At 43.9% G+C, this 21,612-nt stretch overlaps 1 protein-coding gene across 1 annotated transcript in view; it reads left to right on the forward strand.

The window, feature by feature from the left end:
- BLTP3B (bridge-like lipid transfer protein family member 3B) overlaps positions 1 to 21,612 on the forward strand; it is a 291,550-nt gene that overhangs the window by 150,877 nt on the left and 119,061 nt on the right. Inside the window, exon 12 of the mRNA XM_085653855.1 lies at positions 13,037 to 13,178. Within this exon, the coding sequence (XP_085509981.1) occupies positions 13,037 to 13,178 (142 nt within the window). The remainder of the gene's footprint in view (positions 1 to 13,036; positions 13,179 to 21,612) is intronic.

The raw sequence follows: 21,612 nt of genomic DNA on the forward strand, positions 1-21,612 counted from the left end.
GAGTAAAGGGATGCATTCTTCTGAGATGTGACGAAGAAAGAAGCAGGTTAGGTAGGTTTGGTGACTGTCGGAATACTACATGTGAAAGAGATGTGGGAGTGGGTAGAGTTGTGAGTCATTCTTATTGTGGAAATTATAGAGATGCAGTAAGAGGCAAGCTTTAAGGCCGCAATGATTTATCTTGAATGTGGGGTAGCAGTAATGAGTGGATAATACTGGCTTGTGGTGGTTGTGAATGCAGAGATGTGATGAAAGCTTGAAAATGAGTCAGTTGACATCTGGTGCTGTCATGAACATGCTGATAGTCTGGTTCTACTACTTTGTACAGACTTTCCAGTTTTTTGTCATCTGCTCAGCAGTTTGCATAGGTGTAACTTGACAGATCAAATTATTGGTGTGGTCTATGGATGAAATCTGGGTGCAGCTAAATATATTGTTCAAAGATGGTAATATGATTTGAAGACTGACTCCAGGGTGTTATTGAACAGGTCAAATGAGCAGGAATTGAGTATTGGGGTTCTGCTGGTGTGGATTTAGACTAGATGTATAGAGACTGATGTAGGTGTGGGCTTCCATCTCATACTTGGGGCCTTGATTGTTTGACGTGGGCGATGCTGTATGCATCAAGGAGTTATTTAGAGTTGTCTAAAGTAGGTGAACAGTGACAGTGGTCTAGATATGAAGATGATGGGTGTGTGTGTCCTGACCAGAATTAAGGGAAGACTGTGTGCATTTAAAGCTAATTTAGGCTGAGTTTTAAGTCTCAAAGGACGGTGAAGTGTGGTGGCAGCGGCTGCTAGCAGGTTCTTCCAGGAAGGAGCGTTCGGCTGCATCGCTAGTTGAATAATTGTGAGTAGCAGGGAAAGAGTCCTCGCTGTTCAGATCTTTAATGTTGTCTTACGAGTCGGACACATTAGGGATACGGGAGATTAATGCCGTGTATTACATGTTGTACTTCGCCAAATTTCTTCTTTAGGGTATATAATAAATCACAGCTACAAGAGTGATTGCTATTATGACTGTGAATGCGAAAATCAATACACCTCTGCTTGCTGCTTCAACAACAACTATGGCTCCCAGAACTTAGCAAACACATTTATATAAATAACGTCAGCTTATCTTGTTCTGTGAAAAACGGGGGTGTAGACGAAGGTAAACATGGCACATTGTCATGCATTGTATATTCTCTCCGGGAGTGAATGTGTAAGAAGCTGCACAAAGAACCCCAGATGGAATTTCACGCGTGCAGTGTCACTTCCGGGATTGAGGCTCAGATCTTCTAAGACAAATAAGGAGGTAAATGAAATGAATAAGATATACAAACCATGATCAAAGGGACTGAGTACACACTAAAAGAGCGAACTGCGACTCAAGTTGTTACTAAACTTTTCGAATTTCTTTTCTCAAAAGAGGTCAGGAAGGTGAGTGGAAAAGGGAGAGAGAGAGAGATTTTTTTAGAGAGAGGCTGATTGTTTTTTTTTTTTTTTTTTTTTTTTGAGAGGCTGATTGTTAACAAATGATCTACGTATTTTAAAATACTTTTAACTGTTCTGATGGAATTCACCTGCATGTTACTCGTTCTGAGTCATCACAGGTCAATTCCTGGGTTTCTTTCCTTCTATATATATATATATATGTATTGCCTGGAGTTTGCAAATGACAATCAACTGCTAATGCTTTTATTTTATTTTTTGCTTCTGTGGGTATAAAATATCTGAAGGCGAGCATGTTAGCGACTTCTAACATCACAGTTTTGGGCGTTTTCCTGATGCATTCATAATGGTACATAAGAGGGGGAAGCCAGGGAGGAAGAGTTATCCTGGATCTTCTCCGGATTGCTTGTGAGCATGAAGTCAGTGACGTAGGTTGAGCCTTCTTCCCACCCTTCCTGCAGCTGAGTCACTCTGTTTTTTGAATCAGCACCTTTGGATGCTGATTTCTCCCGTTATAAATCACCACTTTTGTAACACGAGAATTACTTTAAAGTACCATTAAAACATCTTCCTTTGTTCCCTCTTCCCTGCGATGCCGATTTCTACCCAACCCTACATTTATCTACATCCCTTGACTAGGAGTTGAACACCAGATAAGCCGACTCATGCATATTCATGAGGCAGCTGATAAACTTCGTCCGCCTTGTCCTCAAAACTTCATCTAACTTGTCCTCCGCACACATGCTGCCCTGTACACAGCCTTGTGCGCTGCTAGTGCTGAGTATTGGTCAGACTCCTGGCAGCTCCACTAGGCCTGGTGGTGCAGGAAAGAACTGTATGGAAACCGGCTAGCTATGCTGCCAGACCCCGGATGCAAAGTCCACGGCTGCGAAGTGAGTTCGGTGTCACTACCCTCCCCGCCAACATCATTTTAAGCACGCAGTATAGGATTTGAGTCATTCCCCTTCATCCATTGGTCCCGTCAGGTGGGAGTCAGTTGAGTCACTCAGTCTAGAATGAGTACCTCGGATCTACTTCTGCAGTAGTGATCTAAAAGGACACTGGCAAAGACGAGATTAAAAAGTTTACAGGCCGGGGCGAGGCGGCCTGAAGAAAGGGACACCTGGCCCGCTCAGGTGGTGCATGGTGGGGCGGAAGGAGTCTTTTTACCAACCAGTGCTGAGGCTGTGGAATCAAAGAAGTACAAGCATTGGCAAAGCAAATAGGTATTGCCTATGCAAGATCTATTAGCTCTGTCAATGTTTTTATTTAGCCATATTGTACAGCAGCGCTGGCTTCAGTGCAGCATGGGTAAAAGTTTAAAAAAACCAAAAAAAAAAGCGCTATGACGCGGTCAGTGCTGGCTGTGGCAGGCAGCTTTTTTCTTTACTTTCAGACATGTTGCAACATGGCTAAGCAACATTGGCAGAGCCACCAGATCACACATAGGCGTGACCAATTGGCGTTGCCAATGCTTGTTGAAGATAGGCAATTTAGTGTTTCTGTGTGTTTAGAAGGCAGACAATTTCCTCTAGGGTGAATACACTTAAGTTCATGTCTGCAGCTCTAGACTTTCTCTTTCTGTTTTCACTAAAGTTGAACCTCTAGAGGACGTTGCTTCTTCACCTGGTTCAATGTGAGTGGTGGTAAAAAACAATTCTGTGAGGGAGAGGTTTTTGTTTGGTGCGTAGCAGGGGCAGTGGCGAATTAAGTGATCAAAGTGTTCTCTGAACTTCGTTATGAGAAGTGTTTTGCTTCATGCTTCATGTCTGCTTCCATCTGGCGTTGCTGTAATCTGTTTCTCGCTCTGCTCAAAGATTTCTGAAATGAAGTTTGGGAGACACTTTTACTTTGTTGAAACTTGTTTGTAACCACTTTTTCTATCACTTGCTCTTTTTCCCCACCACCAAGCATCCTTGTCTTCTTTTGCCATCCTCATTCTGCCTGTTGTGCTTTCCATTGTGGAGCACTGTAATAAGCAACTACCACCTAAAAATGTCCTCGTGCCCACCAAAACCTAACTGGTAGCTTACAGGGAAAGCACTCGTCGGTTTTTACTTCAGTATTTGCTATCGTCATGGTTAAGGGGAAGCACCATGATGACTGCTACCTCCTAATCAAGCTTTTGTTGTAATATTAAAAACAATACTGTGTTCATAGAGCTTGCCGGGGTCTTCCAGCTTTGAGGCACTGCATATAAAATGTGTTACTGCTGCCAAGTTCAATAGTATATCCGTATATTCAACCTCATAAGCATGAAATTCTGAGTCGGCATGTTTTTATTTGAATCCGTGGTGCAGGTTGAACATAGATTTCTGTAACATATGGATTAACCCTATTCAGAAGGTAGGATTAAACATTAACTCGCTTAGATTTACAAATGACTTCCCCAATTAATGCACACGGCCTTTTCACGCAACAATTTCAATTAATGTCGGCTGAAGCATGCAAATACAAACCCTTAGAGAGAATGTGCTGTACAGTGCAAAAAAGGTTTATTCAAATGAATCTTTTAGAAAACTGTATCTGTGTAGGCTAATTCGATAAATATTAATCAGTGAAGAATCTGGCAGGACAGAAGTCACACAGAGTGCAAAAAGAAAAACAAATCACTTATCTCTCCGTGCCTTAAAACAATAATCAGTTAACCGCATGTTACACGATGTGCTATTTAAGTGTTATGTTACAACCTCAAAAATAGAGCATAGGAGGAGCTCCAGTGGGCTCCCTGCGGAGACTAACCTGCATTCCTCTTTCCTATTAATGCTCTCACTTTAAAGTCAGCCGAAAGCACAAGCTCTCTGGAAGACAAAGCTTGACATTTGACCTCTGTCTTTGAATGTACAGCAAATGCTACAAGATAAGAACAAGATTTACAGACCTGTTTACAGAAAGAGAGCTCTCGGAAGAATACGGGTAAATAAAGTTTTAGCATGGGAGGGAGGAAGTGAACCTTTAGAGCCAACGAATGAGAAGCAAGAAAACGTGAGTTACGAAGCCAATGGCAAGCAATGGGCAGAATGTATTCCCAGGTCAACTTTCTGAAACTCCCCAAGATGTCTTTAGCATACCATACAGCTATGCTGTCTGGTAGGCTGCAAACTAAAAAGATAGGGATCCACACTCTTTTTTTCAGGTCTCGCCTAGGCAGCGCTTGTGCTGACTCTTCGAGGCATGCTGTATTCTAGTATGGACTTGAAGCTCCGCCCATCTATTTAATTGGCTGCTGTCAATGTCCTTTGTAAATATTGCCTTTTCATTTGTTACTGGGCATATTAGTCCCTCCTTAGTACCTCCCTCTTTTCTATTGTTTCCTCCTATGAGGACTGGCTCTTTTACATGTGTTGTTACTCAGTATGCTTCATTTACAGTCTGTCAGCACTATTTCCTTGCATGACTTTTGACTGACTGCTGCTGCAGGCCCTATACCTCTCCTGCAACGTAATGTTTTTTTTTTTTTTTTGCAACGAAGCATGCTTGGACTTTAGTATTGGCGGCCGCGCGACTTTTGTTTTGTTGTGCACAGCTGGCCACACTCTATTTTTGCACCATTGTTTTTTTTTATTTTGCAGCACAGCATGTTTTAAGAATAACATCCACACGCCTTTCTTTTCATCTCTGTAAGCAGCCAATGGCGGCTGCATGCCTTCATTTTCAAAATGCACGCCGCGCCCCACTCCTGTAAAAGGGGCATCGTCAAACTCTATTTTTTTGAATATTTTATGCTTTTAGTAAGCAGCGCGGCACCGACTAAAAGCATAAAATATTAAAGAAATAGAGTTTGGCAAGCCGCGCTTTTCTTTTCTTCGGTGCTGCTCGAAAACTCTGTAGGGCATTCTGCAAGCCCCTAGAGAGGGGTGGAAGCTACGCCATGCATGCTTTCACTTTCATTTTCCAAGCAGTAGTTATATTTATCTGACAATGAAGCATTTCTACCAAAAAGGATGTACCTGAGCAGTAGAAGTGGTTTTATAGATTTGATGTTAAACCAACCTTTCTTCAGTGTCTGTTTACTGCATAGCATGTTATTTACTTAGCTGAGTGAAGTATTTATTACTGTGCTCACATTGTTACAAATAAATTACTTTAGAATTTGTTAAAGTTTGAGCTGTTGGCGTTGAAAATGACAGTTTTTTCATTTTGTTTTTTTTATTTGTGGTGGAGTAATTATATTTGCATAGAGCTATTGCCATTGGTATAAAAAAGCAAAAGTAAAAAACATTATCATTTTCAATGCCAACGGCACTAACTTTAACAAATGCAAGACCTATTGCATTGGAAATGCTTGTTCTGAATGCAGGGCCAGAAGTCATTGATTGAATGTTGCCAAGATGTCGTCAGAAGGCTTGCTAGAACAGACAATTTAGAGCGATTCAGGATTACAGTTACTTATAAGAGCAGACGCCAGTCATGGCGAATGACAAGTCGAGCTCCAAATTTAACAATAAGTTTCAGAAGCTCAGCAAAAAAATAGTAGACACAAGAGAAAATGAAAGGTAATGTTAGAGAAAAGGTTTAATGCCCTCAAGAGGCAACAGAGTAGAATGAAGCAAATTAATTTAACGAGCTAACACCCCAAGTTCCTACTTCAATCACCATTTGGCATTTTCTCAGTCTACTCGCTCGGAAAACATGCCTTTTCTGAAACCCATGCCATAGCTATCTTTCATTTACTAACCCTAAATGTAAGGAAAAGTTGCAATCCTTCGACTCTGGATGTTTTGTCCTTGTAAGGTTTATAAGAAAATATGGAACAATAAGCCACTCTCGCACCTACCTCAAGTCCATGGGTTCTGTGCGGGCTGAATATGCAATAGTCCGAGGGGTTCACAGACTTTGTCAGGGCAAGGACAATTGCCTAGACAGGCTTGGTAAGAAACAATAAATTGAGTGTATGAGTATAAATGAAACTGAAGATTCTGTAAGTAGGATTAGGTAGGAATCCTATTTTTTTTTTAAGAAACCTTTATTACACATTAAAAAGGATACAAACAAGGGCCTACAACCACAAGGGCCGGCCGCTAGAAAGCTCGGGAGCCAGCAAGGCAGCGCCATACATTCAAATGAGCCAGAAGCAAAAGCTCCCGGTAGTTCGTAAGCACATCTAACAGGCCGCGGCCACAGTCCAAGGGCGATCAAAAAGGACGGTTTCATATTTTTGAATAGAAGAAAAAAAAAAAAAAACAACAAAGGAATCCTATATTTAATAAATAAGATTACGATTATCTCCAATGGGTATAAAAGGTGGAAGATTGTGGTGAAATATGACAACTTTGTGTTTAAAAAATGTAATTGTACTTTGTGTGCCTCAAGAGACCAAGCATTTGTTAGAGATAGTTACAGGATTGATATGGTTACAGTGCCTACTGTAGGATGGGGAGTTGCTCTATTGTGTGTGACAGAAGATGAGGTTTGATTAATATTTGGACTGCATTTCAGGCCCTGAGTGTGGGATTGCTGTGTGTCAGCTGTGCTGATGTACTGATGCACTGATGCACTATGTCGCCAAAGATAACCTCCCCCATTCCGGGTGGGCATGGTTTGAGAGAAATAACATGTTCGTGTTGTATAAAAACACAAGTGGGCAAAGCAAATCATCAATCTGGAGCCTAGACACTTCTATCTCAGACTGAAGGCTCCCCTGCAACTGTGATATCTAGGAGATAAAAAGGAACACTGAAGAGTGATAAAATACAACGCGTACGCAAGATGTGACTCTTAAAATATAACAGGGCTGCCATGAACATGCTTGCACACTGTAGTAACAAAAGCGACTTCCAGATATAAAAATACTAAATAAACTTTTGCAGACAAGACTGGGGTGGAGTTAATTGTGGATTAGTGCATGAGGACCAATGCGGCTTTATGCCGGCCCGTAGCACGGCGTTTAATTTGCGAAGGCTCACGCATGTACTGCTGAAACTATGGATGATGATAGCAAGTTCGCTCTAGTCTCTCTAGAGTGGCCTTTTTTTATGGCAGTGTTGGGAGGAATGGGATTTGGGCCTGTCTTTTGCATCTGGGTGCAGTTACTGTATACTGACCCCCTGGTCCACATCAGGGTGGTGGGTGACCTTTCAGAGGCGTGGTCAGCCAGGTGGGGGATCAGACAGGGTTGTCCTCTCGCGCTACTCCTATTTGCGTTCACGATTGAGCCACTGGCCTTACTACTGCATAGGGAATAGGAGCCGTGGGGGATTAGAGTAGGTGGCTCTATGCATTTAATTTCCTTATACGGTTTGTCTGCTCCTCCAGCAGGCCAGTGCCGATTTTGATGGGATTACTGCCTGAGTTTGCCAGGGTATCTACCAGGTTAATGTATGAAAGTCGCTTTTATTCCCCCTTGGGGATTTGGTGGGGATACTAGTTGAACAACTTCCCGTACTGGGCCTCCTCTGTGAGACAGAGGAATTCAGCAATCTGGGTACACAGATTGCGCACACTGAAGTAGTACATAAGCACTTGAACGTGGACAGAGTTGTTTCAGGTCTGGCGAGCTCAATAGGGCTCTGCCTGTCGGTAATTGGAAGGGTGGCAATCGCCAAGATGGTCGTCCTCCCTCACTGCCTCTACATTGTCCAGAATGCAGTGTTTCCAGTCAGGCTCAGTCTTTTTCGCAAACTGGATGGTCTACTGATTTCATTTGCCTGGGCAGCTCAGCAGGGTAGTCCAGATGGTCCTCAAACGAGACATGGAGGATGGAGGTCTAGCTCTCAAAGATATGCAATTTTATTATTATGCGACACATTTGCAGCAGGTGGCTGGCTTTGTGACTGGTGGACCCTGACAGTTGGGGAAAAAAGGTTTTTCGCGGTTATACTGGGGGATGATACCCTGGCACACTTGCAGATGCGGGGTCATACGTCAGAGTGCCCGGTTCCATACTTGGGGCGGCATTCGGCTGTGATCTGGGAAGCGATGGTTGAGATGGTGCTGCGCAGGGCCCCCTTTGAGTTATGACTTTGGGATCTTGCAACGTTCAGGGCGAATTATGTGGATATGTCCAAGGAACAATAGAGGGTGGGAGGCTGCCAGGTGGCGGGTGATTTGTACCCCTGCAAGGTTTTTTTTCACCTTTCAGGATGCACAGGTGCCTTTGGGTGTAGGATCGGGTCACTTCCTTCATTACGCCAAACTAGAACGCACTGCGAGGGAGGTATGGACTGGATTTCCAGCAGCGCCGCAGCCCTCTTGAGTGCTTGGTGGTTTGCTCCGATGGGGTTTGGGGAGTCACCTGATCTCTTTGTTTTATAAAGCGATCAAGGGGACATGCTGAGTAACCCTTATGTAGCAAGTTGGGCATGGGAGAGGATTCTGGAGGAGCCCAGTGTGGATGCAGTTTGGGGGCACTCATGTGAACTGGTGAGGACAGTGTCCTTTAATCATAGATTTAAGTTACTACATTTCAATTTTCTACACCGCACCTTTGTGACTCTTGGTTAGCTGAATAGGATGGGCTCTTCTAGGGTGAGCTCTTCTAGGGTGACAAGATGCAAGCGATGCAGAGAGGTGGGGGCCATCTTTTTACATTTGGCTCTGACCTATAGTGGAAAGAGGTGGTGCCTAAAATTATGAGGGCTACGGGCATTGCGATCCCTCTGACCCCAATAGCTTGCCTCTCGGAGTAGTGGCAAGTCCCAGGGGGCAAAAGATTCCTTAATAAGCTCCCTCTCCTTGTGTTTGCACTGGCTAAATGGTGAGAAGCCATTGGTTGGTTGGGTGACAAAGTGCGTCTGACGTCCTTATGGCTGCAGGATCTATTTGAATGGGGAGTAGCGGAGGAAAGCGAACCCAAGGAGACGATGGACGGAGTGCTGAAACTTTTCTGACACTTCCCCCAGTCACAGATCTGGGTTGAATCCATCGTCGTTCTTTAGCTCACTTCGCCACTCCAGTTCAGACCCAGCTATATGCAAATCAGTCTTGATCCTGTGCCTCATGGTAACAGTCCAGCCCAAACTGCCAAGTCAGGTCTTCCCTGCACCAGAAACAAGCATCCTGGAACCCGTTTCGGGGTAACACCCATCATCTGCCAAGCCAGCTTGAATCCAGTGGCAAAGTGTGCAAGGGGCCCACGTCTGCCCATACCCTGCCAACTTAGGGCAAAACAAGCAATCACAAGATGACGATGGATGGAGCGCTAAAACTTTTCAGACGCTCACCCCCAGTCACAGATCTGGCTTCAATCCATCATCGTTCTTTAGCTGACTTCGCCATCCCAGTTCAGACCTAGCTAAATGCAAATCAGTTTTGACCTTGTGCCTCATGGGAACAGTTCAGTCCAAACTGCCAAGCCAAGTCTTCCCTGGACTGGAAACAAGCATCCTGGGACCGGTTTCGGGATAACATCCCTCATTGTTGAGCAATGTCCTGGGAGAGTTCTGTCTTTAACACTTGAGTCCTTTGTGGGGGCTTGAATGTTGTAACCAACACTATTTTATTTTCTCAGGATAGGGGCCGGGTAAGGTTTGTATGCTGGCCCTCTACCACCGAATTTATAACTCGGTGTGTGAGCTCAGTATCTGTGGAAACCGCATCCCCATTTAGGGAGATTCCCTTTTTCAGATCACCGCTTGAGTCTTCTGTGTTGGTGTATGATGCCCCTTCCTGGGACAAGGAAGGGTAGCGATCAACCTCCTCTGATTGAGAAATGAGGTGTCCGCCAACAACTCCAAAGGTTTTAACATCTTGGCTGGCGTAGTGCCCATTGGTTGACGCAGGGTTCTGCAACAATTGCAGATTGTCCTCTGTATCTAATAACCTCTGGGGGGCTAGAGCTCCCGGGGTCTGGAGTCTGAATATTTTTTGTTTTATAATATTTTCTTATTCCTACAGGGCGATTCTTGATTCTCCATAATGTCTTTGGATCCTATGGCAGATGATCTCAAGAATGGTGTTGCACTGCGCCGTTTGTGAGAAGGAAGTCCCCTGTTTTTTTTTGCCAAAGGTTGCTTAAACCCCTGTTGCTCTTGATACTCTTGATACTTTTGTTGCACAGGTTTTCAGAAGTGATGAGCTTCTTGTGTGCATTTAAGTTGCTGGATTATTTACACGCTAATGGCTGAGTAGCCTAAGCCTTCACTGTGAGGTGCAACACATGACACATAATGAAAAATATATCACAGAGGATTGGGTCGAATTGTGTTGCGTGGCACATCTGCTGCAGAGCCTGCATGTTGTGGCCCGTGTATCGGCATATAATCAGCAAATCTCTGTGTCACTTCGCACAGTAAATGTGACAATGGACGTTTATACAGACCACATGCCTGCTCTCTTCTCAATGCCTCTTACTCTGCCCCAGACCATAATTTGGCATTACTTTTCCATCTACGGTATGTTGGATCGTTACTGGTCTTCCATGTGATTGCCACCATTTGCCTGGAAAATGCCAGTGCCAAATCAATAAGTCTATTGTCCCCTTTTTATTTATTTTTGGGACACAGGAATCTACACTGCAGACAAACCTCATGCTTGGATTCAGTCTTTTGTCTAGAGACTGTCCTAAATTATAAGTTATTTGTGCCCATTATTCGCTTAGTTGGGAGCAACCCCAAACCAAGTGAAAAAAAATCAGCATCAAGCGACTTGCACCATCTACAAGGCCTAGGCTCCCTCATATATTTCACCCACTTTCATGGAGGAGAAATATGTCTGATACGGAAAAGAAAATTAGGTGCATGTGTATCTTTAGACAACCCAGGCAATGTGCTCCCTTCTCCTTTTGTGATTGGCTCCTTGCCGAGTTGTTGGTATGACGTGCTCTGGGATGCACCTGCGACATGGAAGTGGTACCAAACCTGAGTGTACCGTGAGCAGTATTGCCAGCTCCCTAAATTTCACTTGTTACTTTCTACTGAAGAAACACAACAATCCTGAAAACGCGTCTCGAGTGATACACAGCCCTGGATGCACCAGCAATGGTGAATACTAAAGACTTTCAACTGAAGTGAGTGATGCCATGCACTGCATTTACCACAATGCATCTCCCTCCTTTTGTGATTGGCTCCTTGACGAGTTTTGGGCTGATGAGCTCTGGGATGCACATGCGCTCTGGAAGTTGTGCTGAACCTGAGAAGACTGTAAGCACCATTGCCAGCACCCCCACATTTCACTTGTCATTCTATACTGAAGGACAACAATCCTGAAATGTATGTCTAGAGATACACGTCACCGGCTCCACCAACAATGGTGAACACTAAAAACTGTAAACTGAAGTGAGTGTTATCATGCTCTGCATTTACCTCAAAGCATCTGGGCAATTTGTGTACTTGTATGCCCGGCAGTGTGCTCCCTCCTCCTTTTGTGCTTGGATGTATCTGATCTACTCCGTACCATCCCTTCAAGTGTCTTATAAGACCATGTAACCAGGTGCCCACTATTCCCCATTATCAGTAGGAGTGGTACATGTTCTGGGAGCTCAGCTGGTCCCGCCTCCCATAGTGCCTCAAATGTTCATGTCATCACTCTATAATTCAGAATTCGACCAGTATCCAGGCCATATTTGTCCATAAATGTCTGCGGGGGATCATTTCCTAGTTTGAGTAACAGTCTCCCACCGTGAGAGTTCCAGCCTCACTCCAGTGTGTTAACACTTTAACATATACAGTAGGCATTGGGTCACCCCACTCCCAACAATGGCATTCTGTGTTCGTTCTCTAGCCATTGGCTTGAGACACTATCAGTTATTTCTTAGACCGTCCCACTGGCAATTCGCTATGTCACTGGGACATTTCTGTGTCTTTCTGCGTCTTATAGGCGTAGTGGTGTTGTGCTACACTATGAAGCATTTTGTCTATTGTTTCTCCTTGTGAAAGAGCTTACTGCTGCTTTGTCAGCCCTTCTTGCCCTTCTTCAGTCTTTTCCAGCTTCTCATTCTTGTCCCATTCATCTCATGGTCTCCTGCCTGTTCCTTTCCCACTTCTGCTTTATGGTTTCTTTTTTGTGTGGACTCGGCAGTTGCACACTGCTACCAGACACTTGATGCAATGAATTGATTGGCATGCTGTGCATACTTTTGCTTCCGCCACAATCGGAAAAATAGCTGCTGGTCAAATTGGAGGAGTACATAAGAGTATGAGCAATCGAAGATGCCCACTGGTGTGTCAGCATGCATAAGAACACACAAGCAGCTTTTTCTTTCGATGAAAATGTATTCCAAGATCGCTACCCATGTGTGCGCATGAGTACTGATGCACTAGTGTTTTTTTTGTAATACTTGATTATTCATTTACTGATGCAAATGTGCTATGCCAATACAAACAAGGGTTGGCAAAACCAGGAGCTTTGTGTCTGGCTATTAAATTCACTACTGAGTCGGTTAGAAAATGCTTATTAATGTTTAACCTACAAAATGGATGTACTCGTTCCCCTGTGATTAAATTTATATTTTTACTTCCCTAATGTGTCTTCTTCCCAACAACCTCAAGGTCTTAAAGAGAGTGCTCTGATGTGTGCAATCGAAGCCCTGTTTGAGTGGGTAACAGTTTCTGGCATTGGGCTGAAATCATAATCAAATTCTTTTATATATTTTAGGCTTTCGGTTCTTTATTGTATTTGTGTAATAAAACTGGAGTGCACAGCTCATGTTTCCTTGTTTTCTAAAGGTTTCTACAGCAGACAAGTGTCGGTCCTCCCCTAAAACAATGATCTCCTGCAATAAGAAGTCACTTTATCTTCCACCCGAAATGTCAGCAATCCACATAGAATTCACTGAGTACTACTTCCCGGATGGAAAAGATTATCCTAGTAAGAAGCTTGCTACGGCATTATTAAAGTTTTGACTGACCATGTTAAACCCTTTTATATTATATAAATGTACATGCATAGCTAGCTTTTTAACGAAACAAGATGTTGTACTTAAAAAGGCTCAAAGTCTTCTTGTTGATGCCTTAGCATAAATGTTGGAATAAATGTTTAAATGTGTTAATATTAAGTAACCTCCTAAGCGTTGACATGTTGTGTAACTCTGTATTAGATGAGGCGTGAAGGGTACACGCAGAGGAGTAAGTAAACAAAAGTGGTGATACCCATCTTTCCTGCATCCAGAGCGGTTTCTTCTTTCATAGACTGTTCTGAACTGTTCTACCTTATCTTATATTATATTCTATGAGGCATATTTTTACAACACTTATCTTGTAGTTTCAATGCTTTTTTGTACCTGTGTTCCCTGTTTTCGAAGATTCCGAGACACACCAAAGAATGGTTAGGTCTGTGAGCTTTTAGAATGAATGCATGCGACATGGTAGCACTTGAACCACACAAAAACGTAGAGCATCAAACATAGTAGAACTTATAAAATATGTGAGTCTTAAAAGCCCCCCTTAAAGTACCGTGATTCACATTGAGGGTCCGATATCGAGAAGGCCAATCTATCAAACGTAACTATTTTTTATTTACAATAAATGTGTTATGCTAATTGATAGGTTGACAGGTCATGAGGTTTAATGAATATTGGTTAAAGATTTTGCCAGTGTGTTTACTGGTAATTCTGCATTACGTTTTTTAGCGTGCTCATTGCCGTCATGTTATACGAGTGCATTAACTAGTTTTGAGGAGCCATGGTATCCATCAGTTCTCTTATCTGTTCTCTGTGGACTAGGTATAGTTCTGCTGAATGTGGTCTGTTATTGACTTGTGAGTAGCATATTTGGTTAGGAGGATGCTGTTGTGAGCGCTGTGATATCCAGCTATGCGGTTTATTTTATGTATTGGTTGTGTAGAAGGCCTTGTGTATAGTATAGCGGGCCTTACAGTTTACCTTGTATTCCACTGTCACTAGAGTGATTTCTTAGCAATCGTTACATGTGCTTGTTTTCATATTAAATCAGGATTTTGCTTGTTGATTTTGTTCCTTCCAGTAGAAATGTGATATACTGCAGAGAAACCTTCCATTTTTCTTAATTGTATTTCAAGTAAAATCAAATTGTCTTTCAGCTACATCTGATTGCTTCTGTACCAGTGCTGGCATCAAACAATAATGCAACTTCACCTCTAAGATGATCTTAAAGTGCAAATTTTGTGTCATGCAAATCCCTTATATTAGGTGGATGAAATGCAGCTTAGTTTCTTTGCTGTGGCCTAAAAAAGTATTTGTTGATGGTACGTCAAATGCTTATCTGGAAGGTCGTACCTAATTCTGCCGGTTTTAGGTCTCGCTAGAGCCAGCGCATGCGCTGGTCTGGCGAGACATTTAGTAAGCGGGTTTTTATAGTGCTGCCAAAGGCAGCCACCAGCTTGCTGCTACGTGCACAAGCGCCTCACTCCGCCTCTCCAATGTTCTGTTGCTTGTTTAACTTGCAGCGCGAGGCACGCGCTTGTCTTTTCTTGTTTTTTAACTTGCATCGCGAGCGCGTGCTTGTTTTTTGTTGAAGCACTGCCGTCCTATTTATGGCTTCACTGACCACCCAGTGGTCACGCATGGGATGCGTTTGAAAAAGGACCGACTCTTTACAGCTTTAGAGAACGTCTACAGAAAACGTCTACAGAAAACGAGTTTTCATTGCTGTCCAACTTGATAGCATTTGCATTGTCAGCAACCCGTTGTTCATATTGAAGTGAAAACAATATTTCGCTGTGTTTTGAGTCACCGTTAAATTGTTCTTTAAAAATCGTGAGAAGTATAGCGGTGCGTTTTTGCGAGGTGTCTTTCCAGGCGTATTGTCTCTGCTGGTGGAGCGCATGCACTGTTCAGTTTTAACTGACATTCTTTTTTTTTTTTTAAACATATTTTATTAATCGATTGCACAGGTGTTACAGGACCCTGAATATCAGAGTCGACAACAGAATCACATTGCAGCATATCTCTATAGCAATCTATTTGTTCATTTGCCAAAAATAGACTGACATTCTTTTTTATAAACTCGTTGACCCGGTGTACTGCTAGATTTTCCCGGCCCTATTGTGTTGATGGGTGATTAGGGTGACTTCAGTCTATTACCATTCAAGCCTAAGGGTTAGAGTAGTGAATGAAGTCTATTTACTAGGCACTTCGACATGATCCTGTGTTCTTCCCCATAGATTAGGGCTTGCACACATATCCTAGGGGATAGATTCGTTAGTATTAGGGATAACCTGCCCTGTAGTGAGGGTATTTCATGGAGCCGTGCTGAATTCAGGCCTGGTAGGCCTCAAACGGGAGAGACTCCATCTTTCTTTCTGCTCCGGCAGCTTGAGATGCTTCTAGGTTAAAGGGGATGTTTTAGTTATGAGGTGTTATTCGCTTGGAGAGAACCGGTTCAGACCGGCCCTTATCGAAGGATTGTATTTTTCTTCATGCCGAAGACACTACATCAGGCCGGCCGGCTGGGAACGTGTCCTTGGTACGGGGAGGTACAAGAATTTGGTGGGCGGCAGGTTACGGGCCGGAATTTTCCATGAGGAAATGCACCTCTATATTAGTGAAAGTCTGAGGCAGTTACGGCACTTACTTCTGTCCGTAGGCGGCATCTAGCCGTTAGCAGTAAAGCTACTACTTATTCCAGGGAAGACAGATGACAAACTTGAAGGCGGAGAAAAACCGAGAGACAGATACTCTTCTAGCAGAATTGCCAGAGAGGAGAGAGTAGCCGATGAGGAAGAGGTCCCAGTGACTCGGAGAGGGAGACTACGGAGGTGTGACCTCCAGGCGAGCCGAGACACAGACGAGAAGGGAACCTAGATGACCATTGAGTGCAGGCTACACACGACTAAGGTGATGTCGACCCCTTTCTTATTAGAGTGTACAACCTAATCTTTCACTTTTCTTTGCAGGTTATGTGTTACACAGTAATGTTATGTGATTGCGTATATAATAAATAATAAAGTATCCAGTTTGTAGTGAATCAACATGTGCTGCGTGTTCTTGTATAAGAGGGTAGCCTATTCTTCTAGTCAGCTGTGACTTGACATGAACAGATGTTAACCCTGATCAGGTAAGTGGTAACTGAACAAGGGAGAGAGGAGCCTCTCGAACCAGAGAACAGGTTGTGCTCAAACTGGCAGTTCTTGTGTGATCTGATAAATAGTAAAACTGATTCCCCTGTTGTATGTTATGGTAATCATAGGATGAACTTGTGGAGGCTGCCGTCTGGGTAGGAAGTCCTGGGTCCGTCTGGGACCGCGAGGCTAAGGCTGCCGTCTGGGTAGGAAGTCCTGGGTCCGTCGGGGACCGCGAGGCTGAGGCTGCCGTCTGGGTAGGAAGTCCTGGGTCCGTCTGGGACCGCGAGGCTGAGGCTGCCGTCTGGGTAGGAAGTCCTGGGTCCGTCTGGGACCGCGAGGCTAAGGCTGCCGTCTGGGTAGGAAGTCCTGGGTCCGTCTGGGACCGCGAGGCTGAGGCTGCCGTCTGGGTAGGAAGTCCTGGGTCCGTCTGGGACCGCGAGGCTAAGGCTGCCGTCTGGGTAGGAAGTCCTGGGTCCGTCTGGGACCGCGAGGCTAAGGCTGCCGTCTGGGTAGGAAGTCCTGGGTCCGTCTGGGACCGCGAGGCTAAGGCTGCCGTCTGGGTAGGAAGTCCTGGGTCCGCCTGGGATCGCGAGGCCGCCACTTGTATTATAAGAGGTCTAGATATATATATATATATATATATATATATATATATATATATATATATATATATATATATATATATATATATATATGTATGTATATATATATATATATATGTATAGTAGGAATTCCCTGTCCTTAGGTGGTATAGATGTATATATCGGTGGTTACTTGTTGTGAATAGGCCCTAGGGAGAGGGTAACGTTCTGGCTGGGTTAGAGAGGCTCTGATGAGCGGGTCCTATCTGATCCGAAAACCCAAGCAGAACACCCGGCTGAGAGGGGTGAGCTATTTGCGTGGATTACAGAAACTTCTTCACCGGTTACAAAGTGTAGCCTGAGGCCACCTAAGATATCATGAGACTTTTTTTTATCTGAAAATACATCTGCTAGACCATGAGGCCGCCACCCTACGATGCCTACACATTTCAAGTGCTCGCCTAATGACGTACTGCTGTGTTTACAACGCAGAGTGCAGCTATCAGGAAGACGTGTTAGTCATTGAACATGTCTCCACCTGCTCACGATCACACACAGTAAATGAACGAGGAGCAGGGCGTCACTGTTTACAGTGGAGAGAGGGTTTACCTTCAAAGTGGAGGCCTAGAGTTTATTCCTAAACTGATCAGTTCCTTGTGTGAGTGGATCTTGGGACCTTGTGGGTCTTGAACTGATCGCACTGCAGCCTTAACCAGACAAGCATTGGCATGGCCAATAGGTCTCACCTTTGGGACCTTATAAGTATTTAATTATGCAGCACAATATCATTGGTGCAACATCAACTGTTGCATGGCTAAACACTTATAATGTCCCAAAGGCGAGACCTATTGGCTATGCCAATGCTTGTTTTGTTTTGTTAATGTTTTATTTTCAAATTTGTCACAGACCATAAAAAGCAAACAGTGACCTAGTCACTGTCAGCAACATGGAAACATCTAACATGCAGTTATGCCAGAGTGTTCAACATATGATTCATGATTCCGTTATCTTCAATCATAGTCATACAATCATCCCGAAAGGGAACCAGCAACTCCCCACAATGAAGCCTCATTGGTATGAACCGCCCTCCGATATCAGTCTTGACTCCAGTGGGGTCATATTGTGTCTTGTCCTCTCGCCACGGGGCCCATAGGCAGGACCCACTGAATTGCTATCCCCATCCTTATGACTCTCTGCAAGCCTGGGGCAACAGTGCATCATGTTCTAGGCACATGAAATTGTGGAACTCACTCCCGCTTGATATCAAGAACAGGCCTACGTTGCTTTCCTTCAGAAAAGCACTAAAAATCTGGTTGTTCTCTAACTAAGCTTCTCTACTCTGTTATTTCTGGCAATCCACCACGCAGCGCCTAGACGCCCTTGGGCATTCGTGTGCTATATAAATTTCCAAATTAAATCAATCAAATCATGTACAGCCACATCTCAATGAATGACCCCATTTGTTCCATTAAGGGGGTGGAGCCTCCCCGTCTAACGCCTCAGCAGCAGGCACATCCCCCTCCTCCGTCACTCCATGCAACATACTGCCTCACTCCCAACAATCATCCTCCAGGTGCTCATCAGTGCGAACCTCTTTTATATGCCTCAATTCTGTCCAAGCCCATTCCTCCAGGTCCCTAGACCATGCCAGTGTTGTGGATCCAAGAACAGACATCCAGTGGATATCAACCCTACGCTTAGCCAGCAAAAGCCCTAACTGAGCAAATCTATATAGCACCCTACCATCATTAGGGCATGGAATAAGGACCAGTAGACCGTGCTTAAGCCATGTTCTCGAGGTGAATATTCTTGAGTACAAGGTCAGAGCCATGGGAATTGCAAAGTTGATTCAAGCCCTGGACAGTTCTAACACGTGACAGGCAAATTTGGATTTCATTTTGGTGGTTTCATGCAAGCAATGAACTTAATTCTGTTTTCAAAAAGATTCACTTGAGGTCTATGGCAGATACTCCGTTTGATGAGGCTAAGCTTGATCTAAGTTGCTGAATGTCAAGTGCAATGTATTGCTGAGTGTTTGCATATTCATGGATGGTAATATCTACCAATATAAGTGAATGAACAGTAATCTTCATTAGGGTTCCACGAATACTATGGATGAGAGAATGGATATGTACTTATTGATTAACGATGAAACTCAAGGCTGTTTCACATTTAGCCCCGACACTAATGCTATTAATATTTCTCAAAAAGATCTTACTTTCAACATTCATTAAACCGGTTTGAAAAGTTTGACGGAGACATTCTGCAGCAAATGGCAGAGTTGAATTTGTCCTGAGTGTGGCGGGTGGCTCTGTGCCTGCTGCATATGTTATCGGGAGACTACATTACAGAAAGATCGCCTGCTGTACTCTACTCTACACTTCCCTTATAATGTTTGTTTGTGAGAGCAAAGCAGTTTGGATGGCATGTGCTAACGGAGTCTTTTTGAGGATGTATGTCACTGCTTAATTTGCGCAGGTTGATGTGGTTGGGGCCCGCCGGTGCTCTTTTTGGGGGACCAGCACTAATTTTCCCTGAATAGTCTTTGATCAAGAGCAAGAGAGAAAAATGCAAAAGTGGGAAAGGAGGAGGAAGAGAAAGGCGGAAAAAAGTAACAAAGGGGAAGGAAGAGGTGAAAATCAACCTGAAAAAGTGAGGTAAAAAGGCATGAAGAGTCTAGTGGGGAATTAAAGAGAAATGAGATGGAATCAAGGCTACACAACCTTGGTACCTGGCACACCGTCCTTTACAGGATTTAGAGCAAAACATTGGGCCCCAGAACGTATTCTTCTACAAATTAAGCACTGGCTCAGCAGTGATTCCCTAGTGTGCCTGGGACTCATCCAATGTAAATGTAAAAAATAGTTCCTTTCTGAATGCTTGTCCACAGAGCAGGAGCTGAGCTACTGAAAAACCCTGCTCTGAAAATGGCAAGACATCTCCATTTTGCAGTCTGTGGTGTCTAACGTAATACCGCACTGGATTTTTAAAATTCAGGGTGTATTACAAATGCATGTGGAACAAGAACGAAATGTGGAATGCAGTACTCACAGAATTATATGTTGTGTTCTTCAAAGTGATTTGCAGCATAGAAGAATATATGCAGCGGCGGCCGGCACAGGTAAATGCGTTGGGGCAGGGTGGGAGGGGTCAACGGAATAGGTATAAATGAATAAATAATACATATTCTGTTGTCTGTTGGCTTCCTCCCCTGCCGCGCCCGGCCCTGCATCACCGCACTTACCTGTGCCGGCCGCCGCTAAATATATGAGTATAACTGGAAACAAACCGAAATTAACAGAGTTTCTATAAATAAAATTATATTGGCATTAAACACAAAATACAGTAGGCGTATTAAAAATGTATGTGGGCCAAAAAAAATAATCCCAAGACATTTAGAATAATTAAAATTAACTTTTTAAAAACATATAAGGAGATAGTATTCATCTTAGGGGTTATAGGTCCATATCACAAAACAAGTTCAAGAAAATGAACAATAGCAATGGTAATTGAGCACGATTTAGTAAAATATGGACCAGCCTTAGGATGGGGTTCATCTGTTCAGTGCACAAATTCCATCTGCTGCGGAAGCACTGCTAGGACAATTGTAGTGAAAAGGAGAGACCGCTGTAGTGTAGGATCCAGGATGCCGAGCATTATGGCATAGTATGATTTGCCTATAACCAAAAGACACATTTTTCTGTGACTAGAGATGATTAAATATGATTCAAGAAATGCACTTCACCACACAAGGCTTTGGAATGTTGTGGGAGAGCTATGGAAGCACCTCACTATGTATTTAGTCTGCAAAACAAGGATGATGAGACGCATACAAAGCCCTGGACCAGAATAACTCAAAGGTCGCATATACTTTCACTAACCCACCAGACACCTACGCTCTGCTACACTTTCACTTGTGCATGCGTTTGTAGAGGTCCTGAGGCGGAAGCCGGGACTGTTGAGTGAGTGAGGAGAAGAGTTTTAATAATTTTAAATTGCTTTTAAAGATTAATTTTAAAAGTGTCTTTGGATCGTAATTGCTTTTAAAGATTAATTTTAAAAGTGTCTTTGGATCGTATTGTACTGCTTTTTAGCGTAACGCTGTGATTTGGGGGCACGCTCACCTTATTTAGGCTTGAACGCTGCTTCTCCTGTTCCCGCGCTGCGAGCCTCCCTGCCCCATCTCAGCCAACCGGGAGCTGTCGGGGACTCGAGCGAGGGCCGCCATCTTGGTGAGGAGGAGGCGAGCGGCACAGTGCTCGGCCCCTCCCACCCCTACTCCTTAAAAATCACCGACTTCCTGCGCGTGCACTGATTGTCAGTGTGCATGCGTTTGTAGAGGTCCTGAGGCGGAAGCCGGGACTGTTGAGTGAGTGAGGAGAAGAGTTTTAATAATTTTAAATTGCTTTTAAAGATTAATTTTAAAAGTGTCTTTGGATCGTAATTGCTTTTAAAGATTAATTTTAAAAGTGTCTTTGGATCGTATTGTACTGCTTTTTAGCGTAACGCTGTGATTTGGGGGCACGCTCACCTTATTTAGGCTTGAACGCTGCTTCTCCTGTTCCCGCGCTGCGAGCCTCCCTGCCCCATCTCAGCCAACCGGGAGCTGTCGGGGACTCGAGCGAGGGCCGCCATCTTGGTGAGGAGGAGGCGAGCGGCACAGTGCTCGGCCCCTCCCACCC

Source organism: Triturus cristatus, chromosome 4_1 (genome assembly GCF_964204655.1).
Source record: "Triturus cristatus chromosome 4_1, aTriCri1.1, whole genome shotgun sequence".
In the NCBI taxonomy this organism is placed as follows: domain Eukaryota; kingdom Metazoa; phylum Chordata; class Amphibia; order Caudata; family Salamandridae; genus Triturus; species Triturus cristatus.